Source organism: Raphanus sativus, chromosome 6 (assembly GCF_000801105.2).
Source record: "Raphanus sativus cultivar WK10039 chromosome 6, ASM80110v3, whole genome shotgun sequence".
Classification (NCBI taxonomy): Eukaryota; Viridiplantae; Streptophyta; class Magnoliopsida; order Brassicales; family Brassicaceae; genus Raphanus; species Raphanus sativus.
Window position 1 is genome coordinate 7,990,794 of NC_079516.1, and position 20,274 is coordinate 8,011,067.

The 20,274-nt window shown below is 27.9% G+C and overlaps 4 protein-coding genes across 4 annotated transcripts; 1 reads left to right on the forward strand and 3 right to left on the reverse strand.

The window, feature by feature from the left end:
• Positions 1-1,642: 1,642 nt before the first annotated feature.
• Positions 1,643-3,613, reverse strand: LOC108830575 (FCS-Like Zinc finger 8). The gene is made up of 4 exons (XM_018604179.2): positions 3,397-3,613; positions 3,004-3,084; positions 2,203-2,927; positions 1,643-1,988 (listed from the first exon to the last, which is right to left on the reverse strand). The coding sequence occupies exons 3-4, from the start codon at positions 2,919-2,921 to the stop codon at positions 1,919-1,921; spliced, it is 789 nt and encodes a 262-aa protein (XP_018459681.1). The 5' UTR covers positions 2,922-2,927; positions 3,004-3,084; positions 3,397-3,613; the 3' UTR covers positions 1,643-1,918.
• Positions 3,614-8,657: 5,044 nt separating this feature from the next.
• LOC108830565 (uncharacterized) lies at positions 8,658-9,433 on the reverse strand. The gene has a single exon (XM_018604167.2). The coding sequence runs from the start codon at positions 9,373-9,375 to the stop codon at positions 8,860-8,862; it is 516 nt and encodes a 171-aa protein (XP_018459669.1). The 5' UTR covers positions 9,376-9,433; the 3' UTR covers positions 8,658-8,859.
• Positions 9,434-9,725: 292 nt separating this feature from the next.
• Positions 9,726-10,655, reverse strand: LOC108830566 (non-specific lipid transfer protein GPI-anchored 5). Its single transcript, XM_018604168.1, has 3 exons — positions 10,250-10,655; positions 10,120-10,167; positions 9,726-10,035 (listed from the first exon to the last, which is right to left on the reverse strand). Exons 1-3 carry the CDS (start codon positions 10,572-10,574, stop codon positions 9,896-9,898), a joined length of 513 nt encoding a protein of 170 aa, XP_018459670.1. The 5' UTR covers positions 10,575-10,655; the 3' UTR covers positions 9,726-9,895.
• A 4,551-nt stretch (positions 10,656-15,206) lies between these two features.
• Positions 15,207-15,808, forward strand: LOC108830570 (uncharacterized). The gene has a single exon (XM_018604171.2). The coding sequence runs from the start codon at positions 15,288-15,290 to the stop codon at positions 15,693-15,695; it is 408 nt and encodes a 135-aa protein (XP_018459673.1). The 5' UTR covers positions 15,207-15,287; the 3' UTR covers positions 15,696-15,808.
• Positions 15,809-20,274: the final 4,466 nt, after the last annotated feature.

Consider the following 20,274-nt stretch of genomic DNA (forward strand, 5'->3'; position numbering starts at 1 on the left):
CATTTTTTATAAGAAGACACAACTATTGTATAATAAAAACACACACAACCTTTAAAAGTAATAGATTTCAGATTTGTATGAAATGACACATCTTTGATAATTAATTGGGATTTATAATATTAATTCATTTTTATAATGAGAAGACATAAATCTTAAAACTAATAATTGTAGAAAGACACTTATTAGGATATTTTAACTTTATTTTAAACCAATTTTTATCAAGAACAAACCACAACCATTAGATTAAAATCAACAATCTGGAAATTTGATTGATGAAAATTCAATCAATATGAGAGGACATCACTTGGAGGGAATAAAATATAACTAATTTATTTTTGATAATGAAAAAGATACAACTCTTAAAAATAATAGAGTTCAATTGTTTTATGAAAATACACAACTTTTTGACAAAAAACCAACTCTTAAAAGTTAAAACTGATATATTTCAGTTTTTTTTATGAAAAGACACAACTTTAATATTAAATAAAAAATTTATGATTATTTTTTGATTTTATAGTAAGAAGACACAACTCTTAAAACTAATAACTGTAGAATGACACTAATTGGGATAATGTAACTACTTTTTAAACTAATTTATTTTGATAATGAAAATACGCAACTGTTAAAACTAATAGAGTTTAGTTTTTTTTATGAAAAGATAACTTTTTATATAATGAAAAAAACAATTCTTCTGAAAATACACAATTTTAAACATTTATTAGGATTTCTATTTTTAATTTGACTTTTATAATGAGAAGACGCAACATTTAAACTAATAGACAACTTTTAAGAAGACACATCATTTAAACTAATAATTGGAATAGACACTTATTGAGATATTTTAGCTACTTTTTAAAACATTTTTTTATATAATTAAAAGATACAACTCTTAAAATTAATAGAGTTCATTTTTTTTTACGAAAGACACAATATTTTTTACAATGGAGAAACATAAGTCTTAAAACAAATACATTTCAGTTTTTTTTTATTTATGAAAAAATACAATCTTTCAACATTAATGGGGATTTCTAGTACTAATAGATAATAGACTTGGTTAAGTTTGAACCAAAGCCTAGTGCCACGGAATGTGTGATAAAATGACCACATGTGAATATGGGATGTTGATACAATGATCCAGAGTCGATATGGTGTGGCCATTATCGAAGCAGAATTAACATTTCAGTTCCAACTAAAGCTCTAATTAACATTTGTCTAATAGCACTATAGCAGTATGGATGTCGCTACATCCATTTTTTTTTTCTTTGAACACCAAGATGCGCTACATCCTACATGACCAAATTGAAGAGAAAGACGTACGTGTTTATGTGCGCATCTTTGAGAAGCGCTAAAGAATTATTGTTATTTTTTTCTTTTGAACAACTAGAATTATAATTTTTTTTTTAAGATGCCGAAATAGCTAGTTCGGTCACTTATTGACCAACCGAGCTTGGGCAGTTGGGCTTTGACATGCTGAAAAACAGATTAGTCTCTATTGATAACACCACTTGACATATTAATAAACAGATTAATTATATACTGCTGAAATTCATTTAAAATTAATACAGATTAATTATATACTGCTGAAATTCATTTAAAATTTTCATAAATACTCAATAAATTTCGACCAAAAAAAGATATTCAATAAATAAATAAACATATATTATATATATATATATCAAAATATGTATTAGTTTATTGTGCTCTCTACAATTATTACATGTTTATGATTATGCACCATGGATACACATAATACACATAGATTGATTGATAGATACAGATACCAACTCTGCCCTGAGCAACAAAAATAACATTAAACAAAATTTATATCTTAACATAATTATTTTCTTAACACTACAACTTCTTATTTATTTTAGTCATTATCATAACATCTTTTTAATATCAGTAAAAGCTTATTTAATTAAATGTCAGTTTCTTCCGACATCATCTCCAAAGACCTGCATTCGCTGCTACAGAAGGCTCTATCTCCCCTGCAAAAATAAGTCACCGCAAATTTGTTAATTACCTTTGTAAAATTCAATTACAAAAATATTATATAGTTTAATTCATTTTTATGTATGAATGAGGTGTAAAAGATATTATATAGTTTAATTCATTTCTATATATGAATTAGGTGTAAAAAACATTATATAGTTTAATTCATTTTTATGTATGAATGAGGTGTAAGAAAAATATGAATTTTACCTGTACATGAAAATGTCATCACGAGGTCCAAGATTCTTCTTACAGTTACAGCAGCTACTGAGAAAACTGTCAGGTGGTAAATACTCGGAACCGTTAACCGGGTCGGAGCTTCGAAAGAAAACGACCCCGGGTTGGCTCTCAACGATACAGTTATCGAATATATGGATCGTTTTCGGGTTAGGCCCGTGACACGTCACGCACGTGTAGTCCTCCGACAGTTCCATATCGGCGGTCGAGAAATAGCCCGTGAAGATTCGGGTCGACCTGATACCCGCTTTCTTTGTCTCTTCCGGCGGAGGGGAAACCGGAGAATTTTTCGTCTTGGTCCCGAAATCCGACGAGGAACGTGGAGAGTCCGGGACCCGGATCCGGAGTTGCGACCCGAATAGTATTGTTCCGGATCTTGGTCGGGAGAATAATTCAGGTACCGGGTTTTCATCTTGGACAATGGCGAGTCCGATTCTTGTGTGTTCGAGCTTGAGCCGGGTCTCGGGTTCGTGGGTTTTCGGGTTATCGGATACAAAAGGGTTTTTCAAAACAGAGAAAGGTTTGGTGTCGAGGATTGAGGTTGGACTCGCGACGGCGTCGTTTTCAGTGAAGCTTTTGAAGCTGCTGAAAGCTGTGAAGAGGCGTGGAAACGTTTTGGGCGTGGGTTTGCTCTGCTTCTGGTTCGTATCAGCCATTAATGCTTGCTTGCTTCTCGATCTCTTCTTTAGCATAATTCACTGCTCAAGAAAAAACCAAAACTTTGAACTGAATAGTCTTAATTTGCAAAGAGAGAATCTTTTAATGAAAACTAACCTCAACGATCAGAAAAGTTTCAGGCTTTGTGGAACGTTTCAGAGAAAATAAAGGTGAAGCAGTTCTGTTGCCTCCATGATGCTGAGAAGAAGGAAAAAAATTTGAAGTTGTACAACAAAGAAAGAGAAAAGTAGAGTAAAAGAGAAACACAAAATGAAAGTAACTGAAAAGATGAGAACTTTATTATTTGAAGGAAAACAAAAAAAAAAAGATATTTTTTCACTCCCGACTTTCTCGCATGTAAACGTAAAACGTTCTGCTAGAGTTTGGAGGAAGAAGAAGCAAACAAAAATAGGAAAATAAATAGATAAAAAATAAAAAGAAAAAATTGATCCGTTTGCTTTTGCTTTTTTTAATGTTTGTGACTTATTAGTGGGTTATAGTTTCGATGACCTGAGGGAAAAGAAGAGAAAAGAACAGCCCCACCGATTCTCTTCCATATCTAAAAACCCTCAAAACTCGCCATGAAGTTGCATACCAGAAACATAGCACTGAAGTCTTAAAGACACACATACACCATATATATACTCTTCATGCAACTATCAGTAATTTAATGTGTATAGTTATAGTCTGTGTAGTATAAGTTTAGTATAGAGAGAGGGAGGTACAATGAAAATCAGTGGGTGAGGAAATTAAGATGAAAACTACTCAGAGCTTTTAACTTCATGTAGTGGAACTTCCCAAATATTCATTAATTTTATTAATTTATTACATTATTATTATTTTGTCTGCCATTATTTATGAATTTATGAATTTATTTTCTGCTTTTCGGTGTGCCAAGATACCACTCACGTCGTTTTCTACTGGCCCTTCGTCTTCTGCTTATTGGTGGAAGGAACTTTATCAATTAAATAAAAAAGAAGTTGGCATTTCTCGTGTTGCATATACCTCATTACTTGCTTATTTCATTTACTTGTTTTATGAAAAAGAAGAGGCTTAAGCGCACTATAACCAGAAAGGTGTTACCTCTGTGGTTAAAAAAAAAAAACCAGAAAGGTGTTACCTCCTTCCCATAGAGCATGGTCCGGGTAACAGTAGGCCATTTAAGTTCATAGATGAATGAATATAGAGGCAAGGTACTTCTTACTTATTGGTGATTAGGTGATTGTTCTACACAAAATCCAACATAGTAAACGGTGGAAAGAACAAAAAAATTAAGAATATGATTTTCAGAAACGAAAATGTAGAAATAAAATAATCTTATTCTATTTCATTTTCCTTCAAAATAAGAGATGAAAAGAGAATGGATTTTAGATATTAAAATCATGTCTGAAACATCTCCTTAATTTCCAATAAAATGAAAAAGATACAGAAATTATATACAAAACTGGTGATGTTTGTCGGTTTCTAGGTGTGAATTCTTCCCTGATGTTTGTATCCATTTCCAGATTTAACCCAAGCCATATTCATCCCTAGATCGAATTAAGGTACACATATAGGTTAAACGCTTTCCCAAAAAAATCTTACAAAGCAATGAATTTCATTTTCGTTTTCAGGCTTTTTTATTTTGAGATGGTTTCATTCAGTTTAACTAGCTACATGCTATTTTGAACTAAAACTGCATATGTTGTTCAAAAAAAAAAAAAAAGAACTAAAACTGCATATATTTTGTTATTATTAAACCTGGTCACATAATGAATAGAAATGGATATATGGTTTACTTTCATCGCTTCATTAAGGTGTGTTTAGATAATTTTCCATTGGTACAAAGCATTAGTTTTATAATTTAAGAAATGTACGGGTTTTTAGTAAGAGCATCTTTAAGGGTTCACTCTATTTTTTACTTTAAAATAAAGTGATTCTATAATAGAGATGGAGTTTGCTCCAATGATACTTTATTTTAGAATAAAAAATAGAGAGATGAAAAAAAAAACAACTTACTCTATATTTGAAGTAAACTATTTTAAATAGAGTGAGAAATAGAATACTATTGAAGCATTTTTTACTCTAAACTCTATTTTAGAGTGAAAAATAGAATGGAGTTGGAGATGCCCTAAAATCAAACCATATCGTAACCAGGAAAGGAGTGGAGTAACTAATTACTCAATGCAACAAGCAACTAATTTTCTCAACGGGAGACAAATCGAGATGATGTTTCATTACCCAGAATTGTTTACAAGCAATTTCCATCTGTAAATCAAAATCTTTGATGCAAATTTTCCTTTCGTGTAATGATTTCTGGTACCTTTTAGGTGATGATGGTAATATTGTTAGCATGGGAGTGTGGGTGGACTTGGTCACTCAGCATCGGAATGGAATGAGATACGATCATACGTACGAATATATTTCACAATCTTAACTGATCTCTTTTGCTTAGCTTGCTGGTCTCTTTGCAAGGTGGACATTGTGCACACTGATAAATAATTTATAGTTTATCACACACTTGCTATGTCTAACACGGAAACATTTTAACATTATTCCGTAGTCGAACTGTTACATACTTCATGGATATATTAATATATCAATGTCAAGAAACATACTTTAGTTCGTTTGTTATTTTTTTTTAAATCGCAGATCCTTGAGTGATTATGATTTTATGATTGGTAAAAATATTAATAGAAAATGTAGTTAGTTCATTTTAAACCAATTCAGAAGTGTCTACAAAATCAATACTTCTTTTCTAGACAACTATCAATACTTCTTTTAATTAGAATCATTACCGCATATGCCTATATGTTTATATTATCTTTACGGATTGATTTCTATCGCTAGTATACATATCGTGTTCTCCACTATATAACTTGATAGAACAAAATTAATAAAATAACTGAAATACCAATCAAAAATAGGGACAGAAATCATGAATGGCTTTAAGCATTGTTTTTGTTTTTGTAAAACTAGTAATTAATTAATTAATTATGAATGAATTTAACGGTGTAAAGTCACAATTAGGACTAAGACTATCTGGTATCATGATACAATCCGGGATACAATCAGGATCTGTTCCAAAATAGAATATCTGGAATGTTCTGATCTGGATAGTAAAATATCGTATATATCGGATCTGGATATTTTAAATTTTAAGTTTGGATATCCGAATCTGCATCCATATTTTTGAATATATTAAATTTAAAGTTTTATTTATAATTATAGTGATATATTATACATAAACTTAGTTTTATAATATTATTTTAATTTTATATAATCTTATTTATATATTTTTAGAAATTTTGTATAAACATTTAATTTATCTATTATTTTTAAAATTAGTTTAAAAATATTTTAAAAAGAAAATTTATGGATCCAACTCCATATATCCAGATATTTGCATATATCTGAAATGCAGATTTTTGGAAGGCACAAATCCAGGTGGGAATACTAAAATTACGAATTCGACTCAGATCCTAATACTCTAATTTTTTTGGATATCTGGATCTCTACCGGCACTGATCACAGTAGAACTAATGAAGCATCATATGTCGTGTCATGGCTCGTGAACACAATCCATCATATCATCGTGACCGTCCGTGGGATCAGAATCTAATCTCTCTGCTGTTGTCAGAAAAGGACCCACTCTTTTAAGAATTATAGATGGGTCCCAGCAAATAACCCCTCTGAAAGCACCAAGAGTTGCTTCCACGTGGACCAGAAAGGGACCATATAAGCTAACATCTTCCCTGTTGCATCATCTATCTTTTACGCAGAAAAGTAAAATAAATAATTTTAATAAGAGAGAGTGAAATACAGTGACAAAAAAGGGAAAAAAAAAAGAAGAGTGAAATCATAATATTTGTGGAAGAGGAGTGACCACACAATGCGAATACATTTGGCCTTAACTCTCTCAATACTGGCTCCCACCGGTGACATAGCTGATTTCCAGTATGATTTGTAATTTGAAGTAAGTTGCAGTAAAAATTATGTGGTAAAAACTGTAAATTCTTGCGGTAAGTCTGCAGTAGAAATAAGAGATGATTTTTAAAAAAACTATTGACTGATAATCTTTTTGATGTATAAGTTGCAGTATGAATTTTTTAATAAAATAAATGAATATATAAACATTAAGATATTTAAAAATATTTTAAATAAGTATTAAATTTGAAAAATAAATTTCAATATATATTATTTTCTAAATATTATAATCTAAAAATAATATTTATTCTAATATCAATAATAAAATAAATAAATTAAATAATAATAATAATAATAACATGACCTTTAAATTAAAAAAAATCCAATAAATAAAATAAATTACAAATGTTCATTCCAAATCATGTTTGCAATCTCATCTCGTACGTTATTCATATATTGACCATCCGTTGTTATTTTTTCTTTTTCAAATCTACTAAGCTCTTCTTCTTCAATCCGTTGTCTTTGTTGTGCTTGACCACTGCTATCCATATCTTCAAAATCAGCATCTGGAATCTTGTGAAGCCTGATAAAATTGTGAAGAACCATTGTTGCATGCACAGTTCTATTTTGGGTCTTGACGTCATAGCGAGGCAAGTTATCAAGGATTTTCCATTTCTTTTTCCAAACTCCGAACTTTCTTTCGATGACTGAACGTTGGTTTCTTCCTTTTGGTTTTGTTGGGTTACCTTGGCCACGATTTATTCAAATTGTGTTTTATCGTCTTCTCTTTAGAAAAATGTGTTTGTAACACCATTAATTTGTGTGCGCGTCTATCAACAATTTAAACAATTTAGTATCGATGGCTGATGTCCCTCGATGCTTTATTCAATTCATATCGGTGTTTAGAATTGACAAGCACAAATCAAGAAGAGTGACTAGCTCTTTTCTTCAATTGCAGATTATGTTACGTACCAACTATTATGAACTGAGAAACTCGTAAAAAGATATAAAAACACTTGGCGACCAATCTAGAAAGACTTATTCCATTTCATTTTCCAATTAAAACCTCGAGCCATAGGCCCATTTAACCTTTTATACATGAACCTAATAATATGCATAGCACGGATCTAATATAATTTTACACAACTTGGTGTTGTTTGAGAATTAAAAATGTTGGTTATATTACTTGAAACAGAACGATTTTTTTTTTCATTTGTTTATGAAAGAATCTAATATATCTATAAAATTACAACTAACAACTTTAGTTTTCATCTCTCCTTTTTCTCTGAATCATTAAGTTTAATAAAACAAGATATTAAGTATATATATGAATATCTAAAAAATATAAAAACTTCCACCAGCTGATCACTTAATACAAAAACTCAAGTAAGAGTTACTAGCAAACGAATTTGTCAAAAACAATTCGTTTATGCAAGGTTTAAGGATGATATATAGATAGTAGATGGAAAATGTTCTGATCGATAATATGTATATATGAAAGTGGTTGAATATGAAGACACATTTAAGATTTGATAAGACAAGAAATATAGTAAAACATTATCATTTTGACGACACTATGCATGTCTTCTGTTCAAGTCGCATGCGTGCTCTTTGATACTTCTCAAAGACTTTTCACACACATTTTAAATCTTTATTTCCGTATTCTTCCCAAATATTTTTATATATCTACTGACTATGACGTCTTGTTTTTATGGTTAACACCCATCTGAATAAGCCGAACATTTTCTATTCTGTAATAGATGCCACAACGCGACCTCAAATATTTAACCAAACATATTATTTGATGGATTATAGACAAGACGTTAAAGCTATATCTTCGTATATTTAGTTTCTTCAGTCTAACATTGAACTAAAGAGAAAAGTCATCATATATCATAATTCATATGGCACGACTTAGAACAACTTATGACATGATAAGGACATAGAGACAAAAGGGACCATCGCTCGTTGCCGTAGTCATCTTTTTCTTTGCAAACTAAAAAAGATCATTTCGAGTTTTCGACTGATCTTATCAAGTTACTTCCCATTATTTCCTTAGTTATTATATTACTTAGCATAATTAACAAAACTATACAAAAACATATCTCTAACCACTCCTTTGCAAAAACCATACTTTTTAAGCAAACCCTCTTTTTCAAACCCAACTTTCTCCAAAACCTTCTGAGACGCTTTATTCTCCACTTCCACCACCGCTTGTAGCCTCACTACTGCCGGAAAAGCCTCGAAAGCTTGGTCCACCGCCATCCTCACCGCAGCGGTGGCTATCCCCCGCCCCCAAAACTCTTTGGAGACTGCGTATCCGAGGTTAGCCCGGCAACTACCATCTCCGGAATCAGGCCTGATGGAGACACAACCGATTGAACGACCGTCGTCAAGCAAAGAGATGGAACGGCGCCATGGGTGTGGTATAGCCTTTTGGAGGATGAGTTGTTGGGCTTCTTCTATAGTCTTAACGGAGTCCCAACGGAGGTAACGTGTCACGTCATCGTCACCGGCCCATTTAAGAACCTCTTCGGCGTCTGAGAGATTAAACGGCCGGAGGAATATTTTTGGTGATTCCATGGTATATATGGATGGTTATGTAACCTATTGTCTATTAAAAACGGTTTTATTTTTAAATGATTCTAATACGCCATAAAAGCCCATTAATCATTTGGGCCAATATTCTCGTATCAACATTCAAAATTATTTAATTCAAACGGAAGTTGTGACAAGTTCTCGTATCAACATGTTAGTAAAAGTAGATAGTTGTAAGTTGTAACAAGTTCTCGTATCAACACGTATCAACATTCAAAATTATTTAATTCAAACATCAAAAACATTCAGATTGCTACCATCAAAAGCCATCTCTCTCGAGAGAGTTAATGTTCTGTTTTTCAAATTTGTGTTTTGGAAAATAATGTTTATTATTAAAGGTAAAGAGATCCAACATGCTACCGGGAGAGTAGGGGATACATAGAAGATAGAATACATTACATAAATCTCAAGGAAATGTGAATAAATAGGGAACAATAAAAAAAATGCAATCTGAATGGGGCATAAAAGCTTCATCGTTTTCCGGAGAAACGTGGATTGGAAGAAATCAGAGTTTCAAAAAGATTGCGATGTAGGAAGCCACAGAAAGAAAGGCAAGAAGAGGATATGAGAACTTGATAGAGCTTCCATGTGACGATGATCCATCTCCTTCTCCTACTGGCACAGTTTTCGATCCATTTCCTGGTCCTATTCCCAAAATGAATGCATTAGATAACACAAAATATATTGAGATTGGTGTGTCTTCCTTGCATGTTTTTAAAATTCATTTACCTGAAGTGTTTGGTAAACCTGTAGGAGAGTCAGCAGTAGAACCACCACCTGAAATAATGTTATCGTACTTCATAAGATTCACAAGTTTTGGGGGTTTGGAACAATCTTGACTTTCTTGAATTTTTCTTACCGTTGTTACAGCGACTGACAGGAGGAGTTTGAACATTACAAGCCCTAGGCAAGGCAAGAGCCTGTGTTTGGTTAACGTTGATCCTAAGCTGAGAGCCTCCACCGTTGAGGGCTTGACACAAACAGTCAGGAGAAGACCTGACTACATTACCCAACTGACTGCAGCATTGCTGAGAAGGAGAGGTAGTGTTTCCGGTAATGTAGTTGAGACAAGGAGACATGCTGATCAACGCGGTTGTGCAGCTGGACTGAGCAGAGACTCTTGTAGAAGACATCACAGCCATAAAAACTGTAAGCAACACTACTAGACCTCTTGCAGTTTTCATGTTTCCTTGGAGATGTGTTTGGACTTTGGAGAGAACAGAATCCTTTTTAAGTTTTGTTTTGTTGGGTTATGTTTGTTTGATGGAGTGGGATTCAAGGAAGGGTATAAATAAGGGGGAGTAAATATTGACAAAAGGTGGCTTTAATATTGGTGGCCAACTTTCCCTCCTACTTTTCCTACAGTTCTTTAAAATATTTGCCTCTTTTGCTCTGTTAGGAAACAGAGTGCCCTCTGTGTTGCGAACAGAATTAATTCCGTTTGTTTTTGGTCGGTCTTCTTTGTGACTAGGTTGTTAAACTACTTCTTGATTAGTAAATAATGAAGTGATTGTTTTGTATTGTTATTTTCTTTAGATTGACCCATTTGTTTGACTTGACCAACAAGTATTGTAGAATCTCAGTTAGGATCATTATTGAGAGTTTCTCATTTCATAGATGTTTCTTGTAATATATCTCCAGTGTCAAACTTTTTGTTATACTAGGGTAAAAAATGAACTTATATTAATATTATGCATGTGAAATACTCTTTTTTTTTTGCAATTTAATATGTTCTGAGGCATCGTTAGAGAAATCTCATAAACATTATTTGACAATTGATTTTTAATATTTTTTTTGCTTAGATGTAATTATCATTTTTACAAAAAATGATATTAGTTTTTGAAAAATGTAACATACCATCAACATATGTGACATGTACAGTATTTTTATCAAGATTTATATTTTTGGCAAGATTTTTAGAATATGGTATTGACTAAAAATTCATATATCACAACTTTTAAAATATTGTAATGACTAATAACCCTTACATAGATTATATATATCACATTAAAATAATTAAACTAATGATATATCCCCATTTGTGAGGTTTGTAATTTTTTAATGTTGATAATTTCATATAGAATGTTATAAATAATTTTTTCTAATGTATCGTATCTAGACAAAGAAAATTATGCATATTTAGTGCAAAATTATGCATATTTAGTGCAGTTGATGAGTACTTAGCAATCATCAGAACTAGAAGGTAAATGTCTAGTAAAAATTAGTATCATATAGCCTATTAAAACAATTGGTGTGTGATTGACTCACTTTTCTAAAGTAGGTAACATTGGTTTATTATTTTTTAGATGCACTAATTTTTTATAACTTGATAATTTTTATGTTTAGGTCGCTAAACACTTAATCGAGCATAGTTTATTAAGTTTCAATACATGTATGAAATAATATTCTCTTTTGATAAAAAAGTAAGACTTACCAAAACAGTTGATTTCATTTAATTTTGTTATGGATTAAAGTATCTAGGTGGTGTCATCAACTCATGCACAATTACATACATGCAACAAAAAATGTTATCTCTTATCCTATGTTAAATAATTTTCTTATTTCATTATTTCTTAATTATATATTTCCATAATAGCAGTTTAACTAAAATAAATTAAAAAGCAATACTACATATTAAAATAAAAATGTAATACAATGACGATGAAACAGACCAAAAACATATAAAAAGCATCTACAGTAGCAATAACAATTTTTCATGACCAAACATGAAATTGTATATCAAACATGCGTTTGATTTTCATTTGACCAAACATATTTAAAGACCAATTACATAAATATTTTAATTTTGTTTTTTATTAACTAAATAGTTTTAGGACCATGTTTGTCATCAAAATCTTATTTAAAATTACCATTAAATAAGTTTCTAAAATTTTCTTTTCGTTAATATTTAAAAAATGGAGAATATTATATTTTATAAATGTCTCTTATTTAGAACTTTTGTAAAAAGAAGAAATACTATCGTTTAATCTATTACAATTATTTTCTGTTTAGAATTTCAGGAAAAAAAATTAATATCAAATCATTATTTCAAGTTATTATTAAATACTTCTATAATTATTATATTACAATTCACATCACTAATAATTTTACAAATTCTTTTTGGTAATTAAATAAATTTAAGTATCATGTCCATCATCAAATCATCCTTTTTTAATTTCCAATTTTTTTTTACAATTTTATTTTTCTTAGGATTTAAAAATACAATACAAATCTATTTTTTTAATTTTTTAATAAATTACTATATAATATTCTTTTTACGGTTTTCTTAGTTTTAGAGAGAAGAAAAACTAAAATTACAGTACATTATACAATTATCTTTTGTCTTTGATTTAGAAAAGTAAAATTACTATCAAATATTTAATTCCAGTAAATATTAACGGCTTTTAAATTTTTTTTTTAAAGTTGTTTTTAATATAAGTTCTACAAATTTTAATTACATAACTTTTAGTATCATGTTTTTCATTAAATTATTAAGAAAATTAAAATTAAATAAGTTTTTACAATTCCCTTTTGTTAGGATTTTTTATAAATTTCCTTTTGGTTAGGATTTTAAAAGAAAAAAATTATTTTAAAAATCTCATTTATTTAGGAGTTTAAAAAACGAAAGTTATTCTAATCCAAAAAATGAAAGTTAGTCAAAGTCATATCAGGTGAAATATTTGAAGTTATTTTTGGTTTATAATTTTTAAACATAAAATTATCTATTAAAATAGATATTAAATTATTTATAAGAAAACTTAGATTACTTTTACAATTTTATTTTATTTAAGCTTTTGAAAAGGAAAATTACTTGTTTTATAATTAATCTTAGTTAATGTAATATTATTGTGTTTTGTGAAAGTAATAAGAAAACTATTGTGTCTTGTGAATTATTTGTAATTAGTTTTGGTTTATAGCTTTTTATAACATACAATTATCTACTAAAAAGGAAAGTTAGTTATTTGTAAGAAAATAATAGGAGTACTTTTACAAATTTATTTTGTTGAGAATTCTTTTTCTTAAAAAATGTTACTTATTTTATAATTAGTTTTCATTTATGATTTTTATTAAATAACTTATGCTACTTGTAGGATTTTGTTTTGGGAAAAGTACTTGTACGGTTTTATAATTCATTTTCTTTAAGATATTATTTTAATAGTTACTCTTTTCTCTTATAGTTATCTTATAGTTATCTTTAAAAACGAAAATTATAACCTTTTTTATAAAAAGGAAAATTATTTTTAAGTAGATTTTTACAATTACTTTTCTTTGCTTAGGATTTTTTTTTCAAAAATGTTACTATTACATATTTTTGAATAAGATAATTATGTATTTATGATAAAAAAAATTTAAACACATGTCAAAATCTTAAAATATTTATTGTCATGTCCCACGATCATGTTAATTATAAACTTTAAAGCGATTATGTGATAATAATTTTATTTTTCTAAAATCATAATAAAAGAGATTTGTGAATAGTTTTTTCTTTTTTAAATCCTAACCTAAAGATAATTTGTTTCCTTTTTCTTTAAACTCTGATCAAGGAGAATTGTAAAAGATTATAAAATAGTATTTTAAAAGAATTTAGTGATAAATATGATAACAAAACCTATTTAATTAACAAATACGATATATAAAATAGTAGTGATATTAAAAACGAATTGTAAGAAGTACCAAATTTTTAAAAAAATATTTAGTATTATCTAAATAAAATATAACTGTATAATATTATTTAATAGTAATTTTATTTTTTAAATATTAAAAAGAAACAGTAAAATAATATTTTTGTGAAATAATTTTCTCTAAATATTTTTTTAAATCTTAAACAAAAAATATTTTATATTTTTTACACATTTCGCAATATTATTTTTGATTGATGATAAACATGATACCAGAAACTATTTAATTAACAAATAAATTTATAAAATAGTAGTGATATTAAAAACGAATTGTAAAAAGTACCAAATTTATAAAAATATTTCATATTATCTAAAAAAATATAATTGTATAATATTATGTAATAGTAAATTTTCTCTTCTATATATTAAAAAGGTAAAATAATATTTTGTGATAATTGTTTTCCTTTTTTAAATCTTTTTTAAATCTTACAAAAATAATATTTTATATTTTTTTACACATGTCACAATATTATTCTTGATTGACACATGTCACGATCATGTTATTTAGTAATTTTGAGGAACCAAATTTTATATAATAAAATAATCATTAATTATCATATATATATATATTAATCATATTAGATAGTTATGTAATTTTTATTTAAGAAAAATTGAGAATATTCTTTTGTACATTACTAATCAATTTGATAATTAATTTATGGAAAATTATAATATATTTTTTAAAGATTTTAAAGATTTTAAGAATCATCTTTAACAAAAAAAAAAGATATTAAGAATCATTCAAATGATGACAAATGACTAAAAAAATGTGAACCAGACGATGATTCATGTATGGCCGCCGCGTTAATGAATTTTACTTCTACATAAGGTCACGGGATCTCGTTTCTGATATTCCTTTCCTACCAACAAAGCAGTCCTAAAACTAAAAACGATAATAATAAATATTATCTCTAAGTTTACAATAAGAAAATTAATAACGATGATATTGCTACTGGCCGCTGTTAATAGTTTATTGGTGCACTAAGCGAAAATAAAACACATTATTGGTGACAACCTCACGGGTCATATTAACTATTTGTCCGTATGCAATACGTATATTTCTTGTATGATGATAATATTTTGTATATTAGCATATACGTAATGATATATTTGTATAAATAACAAACCCATCAAGAACCAGCAAGTAAGTCAAATCAAACTCTTAAGTTTCGTTTCTACCTCTCTGTTTCTTCTTTTTCATATTTAATTTCTTTGAAGATGGGGAATTGCTCTCAAAGAGCAGTATCTGACGGTGGTGGCTCTTCAGTCAGAGTAGTTGAGAGAGATTCCAAAAAGATAATGGAAGAATATTGCAGAAGTCGTAGTTGCAGCTCGTTGCCGCCAATAAAGAGGGAGGAAACTCTAGGGTACCTTGTTAGGCAAGCTACACTAAGCCCTAAAAGAGTTGGGGCAACGATTCAAGTGTCTCCCCAAAGAAGAAATGGAGTTTGGAAAGCAAAAGTGGTGATCGGAAGTAAACAGCTTGGAGAGATTCTAGCAGTTGAAGGCAATACACATGCCTTGATTGATCAACTTCGGATTGCCGCTTCAGAGGCTTCAGCCTCGGAGAGAGTTGGAGGTAGAAACTTATCATCCAGAAAAGGCAAAGAGAGCTATTTCTGTTAGGTTTTGAAGATCGCACGCTGTTATTTGTTTGTTTATTTTCTACTTTGTAAATCCTTTTGGACGCAAAAGTATATATCGTACAAAAGGTTGAGAATAAATGTACCGATTCTATATTTTACTGACCGTTTTCAGGTGAGTTCGTTATTTCTTTTTGGGCAAATTTGGTTTTGTTGGGATTGGTTAACCGATATGGATACTCCTACAAAAAAAAGTGGCTCATTTGCCAGGTCCTCTGAGAAACACATTACGACCGATTCTAAAATGCAAAGAGAGAAAAACCAGTTGCATAAGAAAACATTCCCATAACAGAGATTTAGCAGACACTGACACATGTTTTAGAAAGGAGAATTAATCAAATGTTGTTCAGACAAAAAAAAAAGAAGTTGTTCAGACACGTGATTCCATTTTCTTGACAGCATGTTCGATGGCTGGAACGTTTTTCTTGAACGTTGACCATCGGTCATCTGTTAAGCTTATTCCTGAACACATAATATCAGACTGGAAATAGATAATGGCATATCCATTTTGGCAGTTGAACGCAATTCACTAGTCTTTTATAACATGAACAATTCTTCAGTTTTTTTTTTTTAAACATAACTCAGCCACAAACATCACCGGCCTTAAGCTTGCTGGATTTCAGGTAGGCTCTAGTCAATGTTTTGACCCCGACACTGAACTGGATGACTGTCCTAGTCAACGGGTCACCGGATCGACCGCGGGTGAATCGCAAATTAATAAATAAATTTATTTTATTATATAATAATATATTAGGTATAAAAATAAATATATTGAGACTAAAATTAAGTATTTTCTATTTTTTATAAAACATAAATAATAGTTCGTATATGTATATATTTTACGTTTAAAAACAATTATAAAATATTTAACTTTAGCTTCTATATTTTTATTTTTAATTGACATATAAAATAACAAAAATAGTTTAGATTATTTCAAAAACATTTCTAACAAGTTCAGATTTATTATGACATCTAACAAGAAAAATATCAAGACCTAAAAATTCATATGTCTAATGTGAATAATAAAACTACTATCAACATGTAAAACATAGTAATTCTTGTTATATATCAGCAAAAATTCTTGTTTCATAATCTCTAAATAACAATCATAAATCTACTATATTTCTCTATAAAATGAAAACTTTCCAAAATAGCAGTTTTAAAAAAAAAAAATTAAAAAAACAACATATTGATGAAAAATTCCGAAATAATACTCATCTATCAAAAACAATTCTTGTTATCATAATCTCTAAATTACAATATCAAATATACTATATTTCTCTATAAAATGAAAACTTTACAAAATTAGCAGTTTTAAAAAAATATATTTAAAAATACAACCTATTGATGAAAAATTCTGAAAGAATACACATCTATCAACAAAAATTCATGTTATCATAATCTCTAAATCACAATCCAAAATCTCCTATATTTCTCTTTAAAATGAAAAATTTCCAAAAATAGCAATTTAAAATATATATATATATGAAAATTACAACCTATTGATGAAAAATTCTGAATGAATACTTATCTATCAACAAAAATTCTTGTTATCTCATTCTCTAAATCAAAATCCCAATTCTACTATAATTCTCTATAAAATACAAATTTTCCAAAAATAGCAGTTTTTTAAAAAAAATATTTACAATATATTGATGAAAAATTCTGAACTAATACACATATACCAAAAAAAATTATTGTTATCATAATCTCTAAATCAAAATCCTAAATCTCCTATATTTCTCTATAAAATGAAAACTTTCCAAAATAGCAATCTTAAAAAAGAAATATTTGAAAATACAACTTATTGATGAAAAATTCTGAAGGAATACTTATATATCAACAAAAATTTTTGTTATCCTAATCTCTAAATCACAATCTTAAATCTCCTATATTTCTCTATAAAATGAAAACTATCCGAAAATAGCAGTTTTAAAAAAAATATTTAAAAATACAAACTATTAATGAAAAATTCTGAAAAAAATACTCATCTATCAAAAACAATTCATGTTATCCTAATTTTAACATCACAATCTCAAATCTACAATAGTTCTCTATAAAATGAAAACATTCCAAAAATAGCAGTTTTTTCAAAAAAAATATTTAAAAATACAACCTATTGATGAATTTTTTGAATGAATACTTATCTATCAACAAAAATTCTTTATATCCTAATCTCTAAATCACAATCCCAATTCTACTATAATTCTCAAATGAAAACTTTTCAAAATAGCAGTTTAAAAAAAACTATTTACAACATATTGATGAAAAATTCTAAACTATTACTCATATGTCAACAAAAATTCTTATCATAATCTCTAAATCACAATCCTTAATCTACTATATTTCTCTATAAAATAAAAACTTTCCAAAAATATCAGTTTTTAAAGAATATTTAAAAATACAACAAATTGATGAAAAATTCGGAAAGAATACTTATCTATCAACAAAAGTTCTTGTTAACCTAATCTCTAATCACGAAATTAAATATACTATATTTCTCTATAAAATGAAAATTTTCCAAAAATAGCAGTTCTTTAAAAAATATTTAAAAATACAATCTATTGATGAAAATTTTTGAAAGAATACTCATCTATCAACAAAAATTCATGTTATCCTGATTTTTAAATCACAATCTCAAATATACAATAGTTCTCTATAAAATGAAAACTTTCCAAAAATAGAAGTTTTTTCCAAAAAAATATTTAAAAATACAACCTATTTATGAAAAATTATGAAAGAATACTTATCTATCAACAAAAATTCTTGTTATGCTAATCTCTAAATCACAATCCAAATTCTACTATAATTCTCTATAAAATGAAAATTTTCCAAAATAGTAGTTTAAAAAAATATTTACAACATATTGATGAAAAATTCTGAACTAATACTCATATATAAACAAAAATTCTTGTAATCATAATCTCTAAATCACAATCCTAAATCTACTATATTTCTCTATAAAATGAAAATTTTCCAAAAATAGAACTTTAAAAAAAAAAATACAACATATTGATGAAAAATCTGAAAGAATACTTATCTATCAACAAAAATTCTTGTAATCATAATCTATAAATCACAATATCAAATACTATATTTTTATAAAATAAAAACTTTACAAAATTAGCAGTTTAAAAAAATTAAAAATACAATCTATTGATAAAAAATTCTGAAAGAATATTAATCTATCAACAAAAATTCATGTTATCCTAATTTTTAAATCATAATCTCAAATCTACAATAGTTCTCTATAAAATGAAAATTTCCAAAAAATAGAAGTTTTTTTCAAAAAAAAAATATTTAAAAATTCAACCTATTTATGAAAATTTATGAATGAATACTTATCTTTTAAAAAATTCCTTGTTATCCTAATCTCTAAATCACAATCCCAATTCTACTATAATTCTCTATAAAATGAAAACTTTCCAAAAAATAGCAGTTTAAAAAAAAAAATATTTACAACATATTGATGAAAATTCTGAACTAATACTCATATATCAACAAAAATTCTTGTTATCATAATCCCTAAACCAAAATCCTAAATCTACTATATTTCTCTATAAAATTAAAATTTCCAAAATAGGATTTAAAAAAAAAAATTAAAAATACAACATATTGATAATCTGAAAGAATACTTATCTATCAATAAAAATTCTTGTTATCCTAATCTCTAAATCACAATATCAAATACTATATTTTCTATAAAATGAAAACTTTCCAAAAATAGCAGGTTTTAAAACATATTTAAAAATACAACCTATTGATGAAAAAATCTGAAAGAATACTCATCTATCAACAAAAATTCATGTTATCCTAATCTCTAAATCACAATCCTAAATCTCCTATATTTCTTTTTAAAATGAAAACTATCCGAAAATAACAGTTTTTAAAAAATATTTAAAAATACAACCTATTGATGAAACAATCAATAAAATTTTCTTTATCCTAATCCCTAAATCACAATCCTAAATATACTATATTTCAATATAAAATTAAAACTTTAAAAATAGCAGTTTTGAAAAAAAAATTAAAAATACATCATATTGATGAAACTATAACAAAAATTGGTGTTTTTGAAACGCTGCGGATCGTATCTCATTACCACGTGTCACGCTGAGAGAGACCGATTTACTGACGTGGTAACATAGGAGAAGAGAGATCCTCTTCTTTATAGTATTAGATGTGATTGTTTAATTTTTAAAAATAATATAAAATAAAACTTAAAGGAGGGATAATACAAAATTATTATCAAATCTTTTATTATTCATAGTCATTAATTTATACATATATATATATATATATATATATTAGTTATATTAGGTAGTTCCATAGTTTTTATTTAAGGAAAAAAATGTAGAATATTTTTTATACACTATTAATCAATTTTATAACTAGTTTAATAAAAGCTATAATATATGTTAGATAGACCCATCTATTTTTCTAAAAAAATTAAAAATTATTTTAGTGATTACACGTGGCTATAAAAAATGTTGTGTGTTATATATTATATATATATATATGTGTGTGTGTGTGTTACCAAGTAAAAGACAAGACACCTATTG

Bases quoted from the DNA above. Each gene is read 5' to 3' on its own strand.
- LOC108830575 (XM_018604179.2), bottom strand. From the start codon at position 2,921: ATGCTAAAGAAGAGATCGAGAAGCAAGCAAGCATTAATGGCTGATACG. The intron at 1,989-2,202 runs GTAAAATTCATA...TTATTTTTGCAG, and splicing joins GATGACATTTTCATGTACAG to GGGAGATAGAGCCTTCTGTA.
- LOC108830565 (XM_018604167.2), bottom strand. From the start codon at position 9,375: ATGGAATCACCAAAAATATTCCTCCGGCCGTTTAATCTCTCAGACGCC.
- LOC108830566 (XM_018604168.1), bottom strand. From the start codon at position 10,574: ATGAAAACTGCAAGAGGTCTAGTAGTGTTGCTTACAGTTTTTATGGCT. The intron at 10,168-10,249 runs GTAAGAAAAATT...ACATTATTTCAG, and splicing joins TGTCAGTCGCTGTAACAACG to GTGGTGGTTCTACTGCTGAC. The intron at 10,036-10,119 runs GTAAATGAATTT...TTTTGGGAATAG, and splicing joins AGGTTTACCAAACACTTCAG to GACCAGGAAATGGATCGAAA.
- LOC108830570 (XM_018604171.2), top strand. From the start codon at position 15,288: ATGGGGAATTGCTCTCAAAGAGCAGTATCTGACGGTGGTGGCTCTTCA.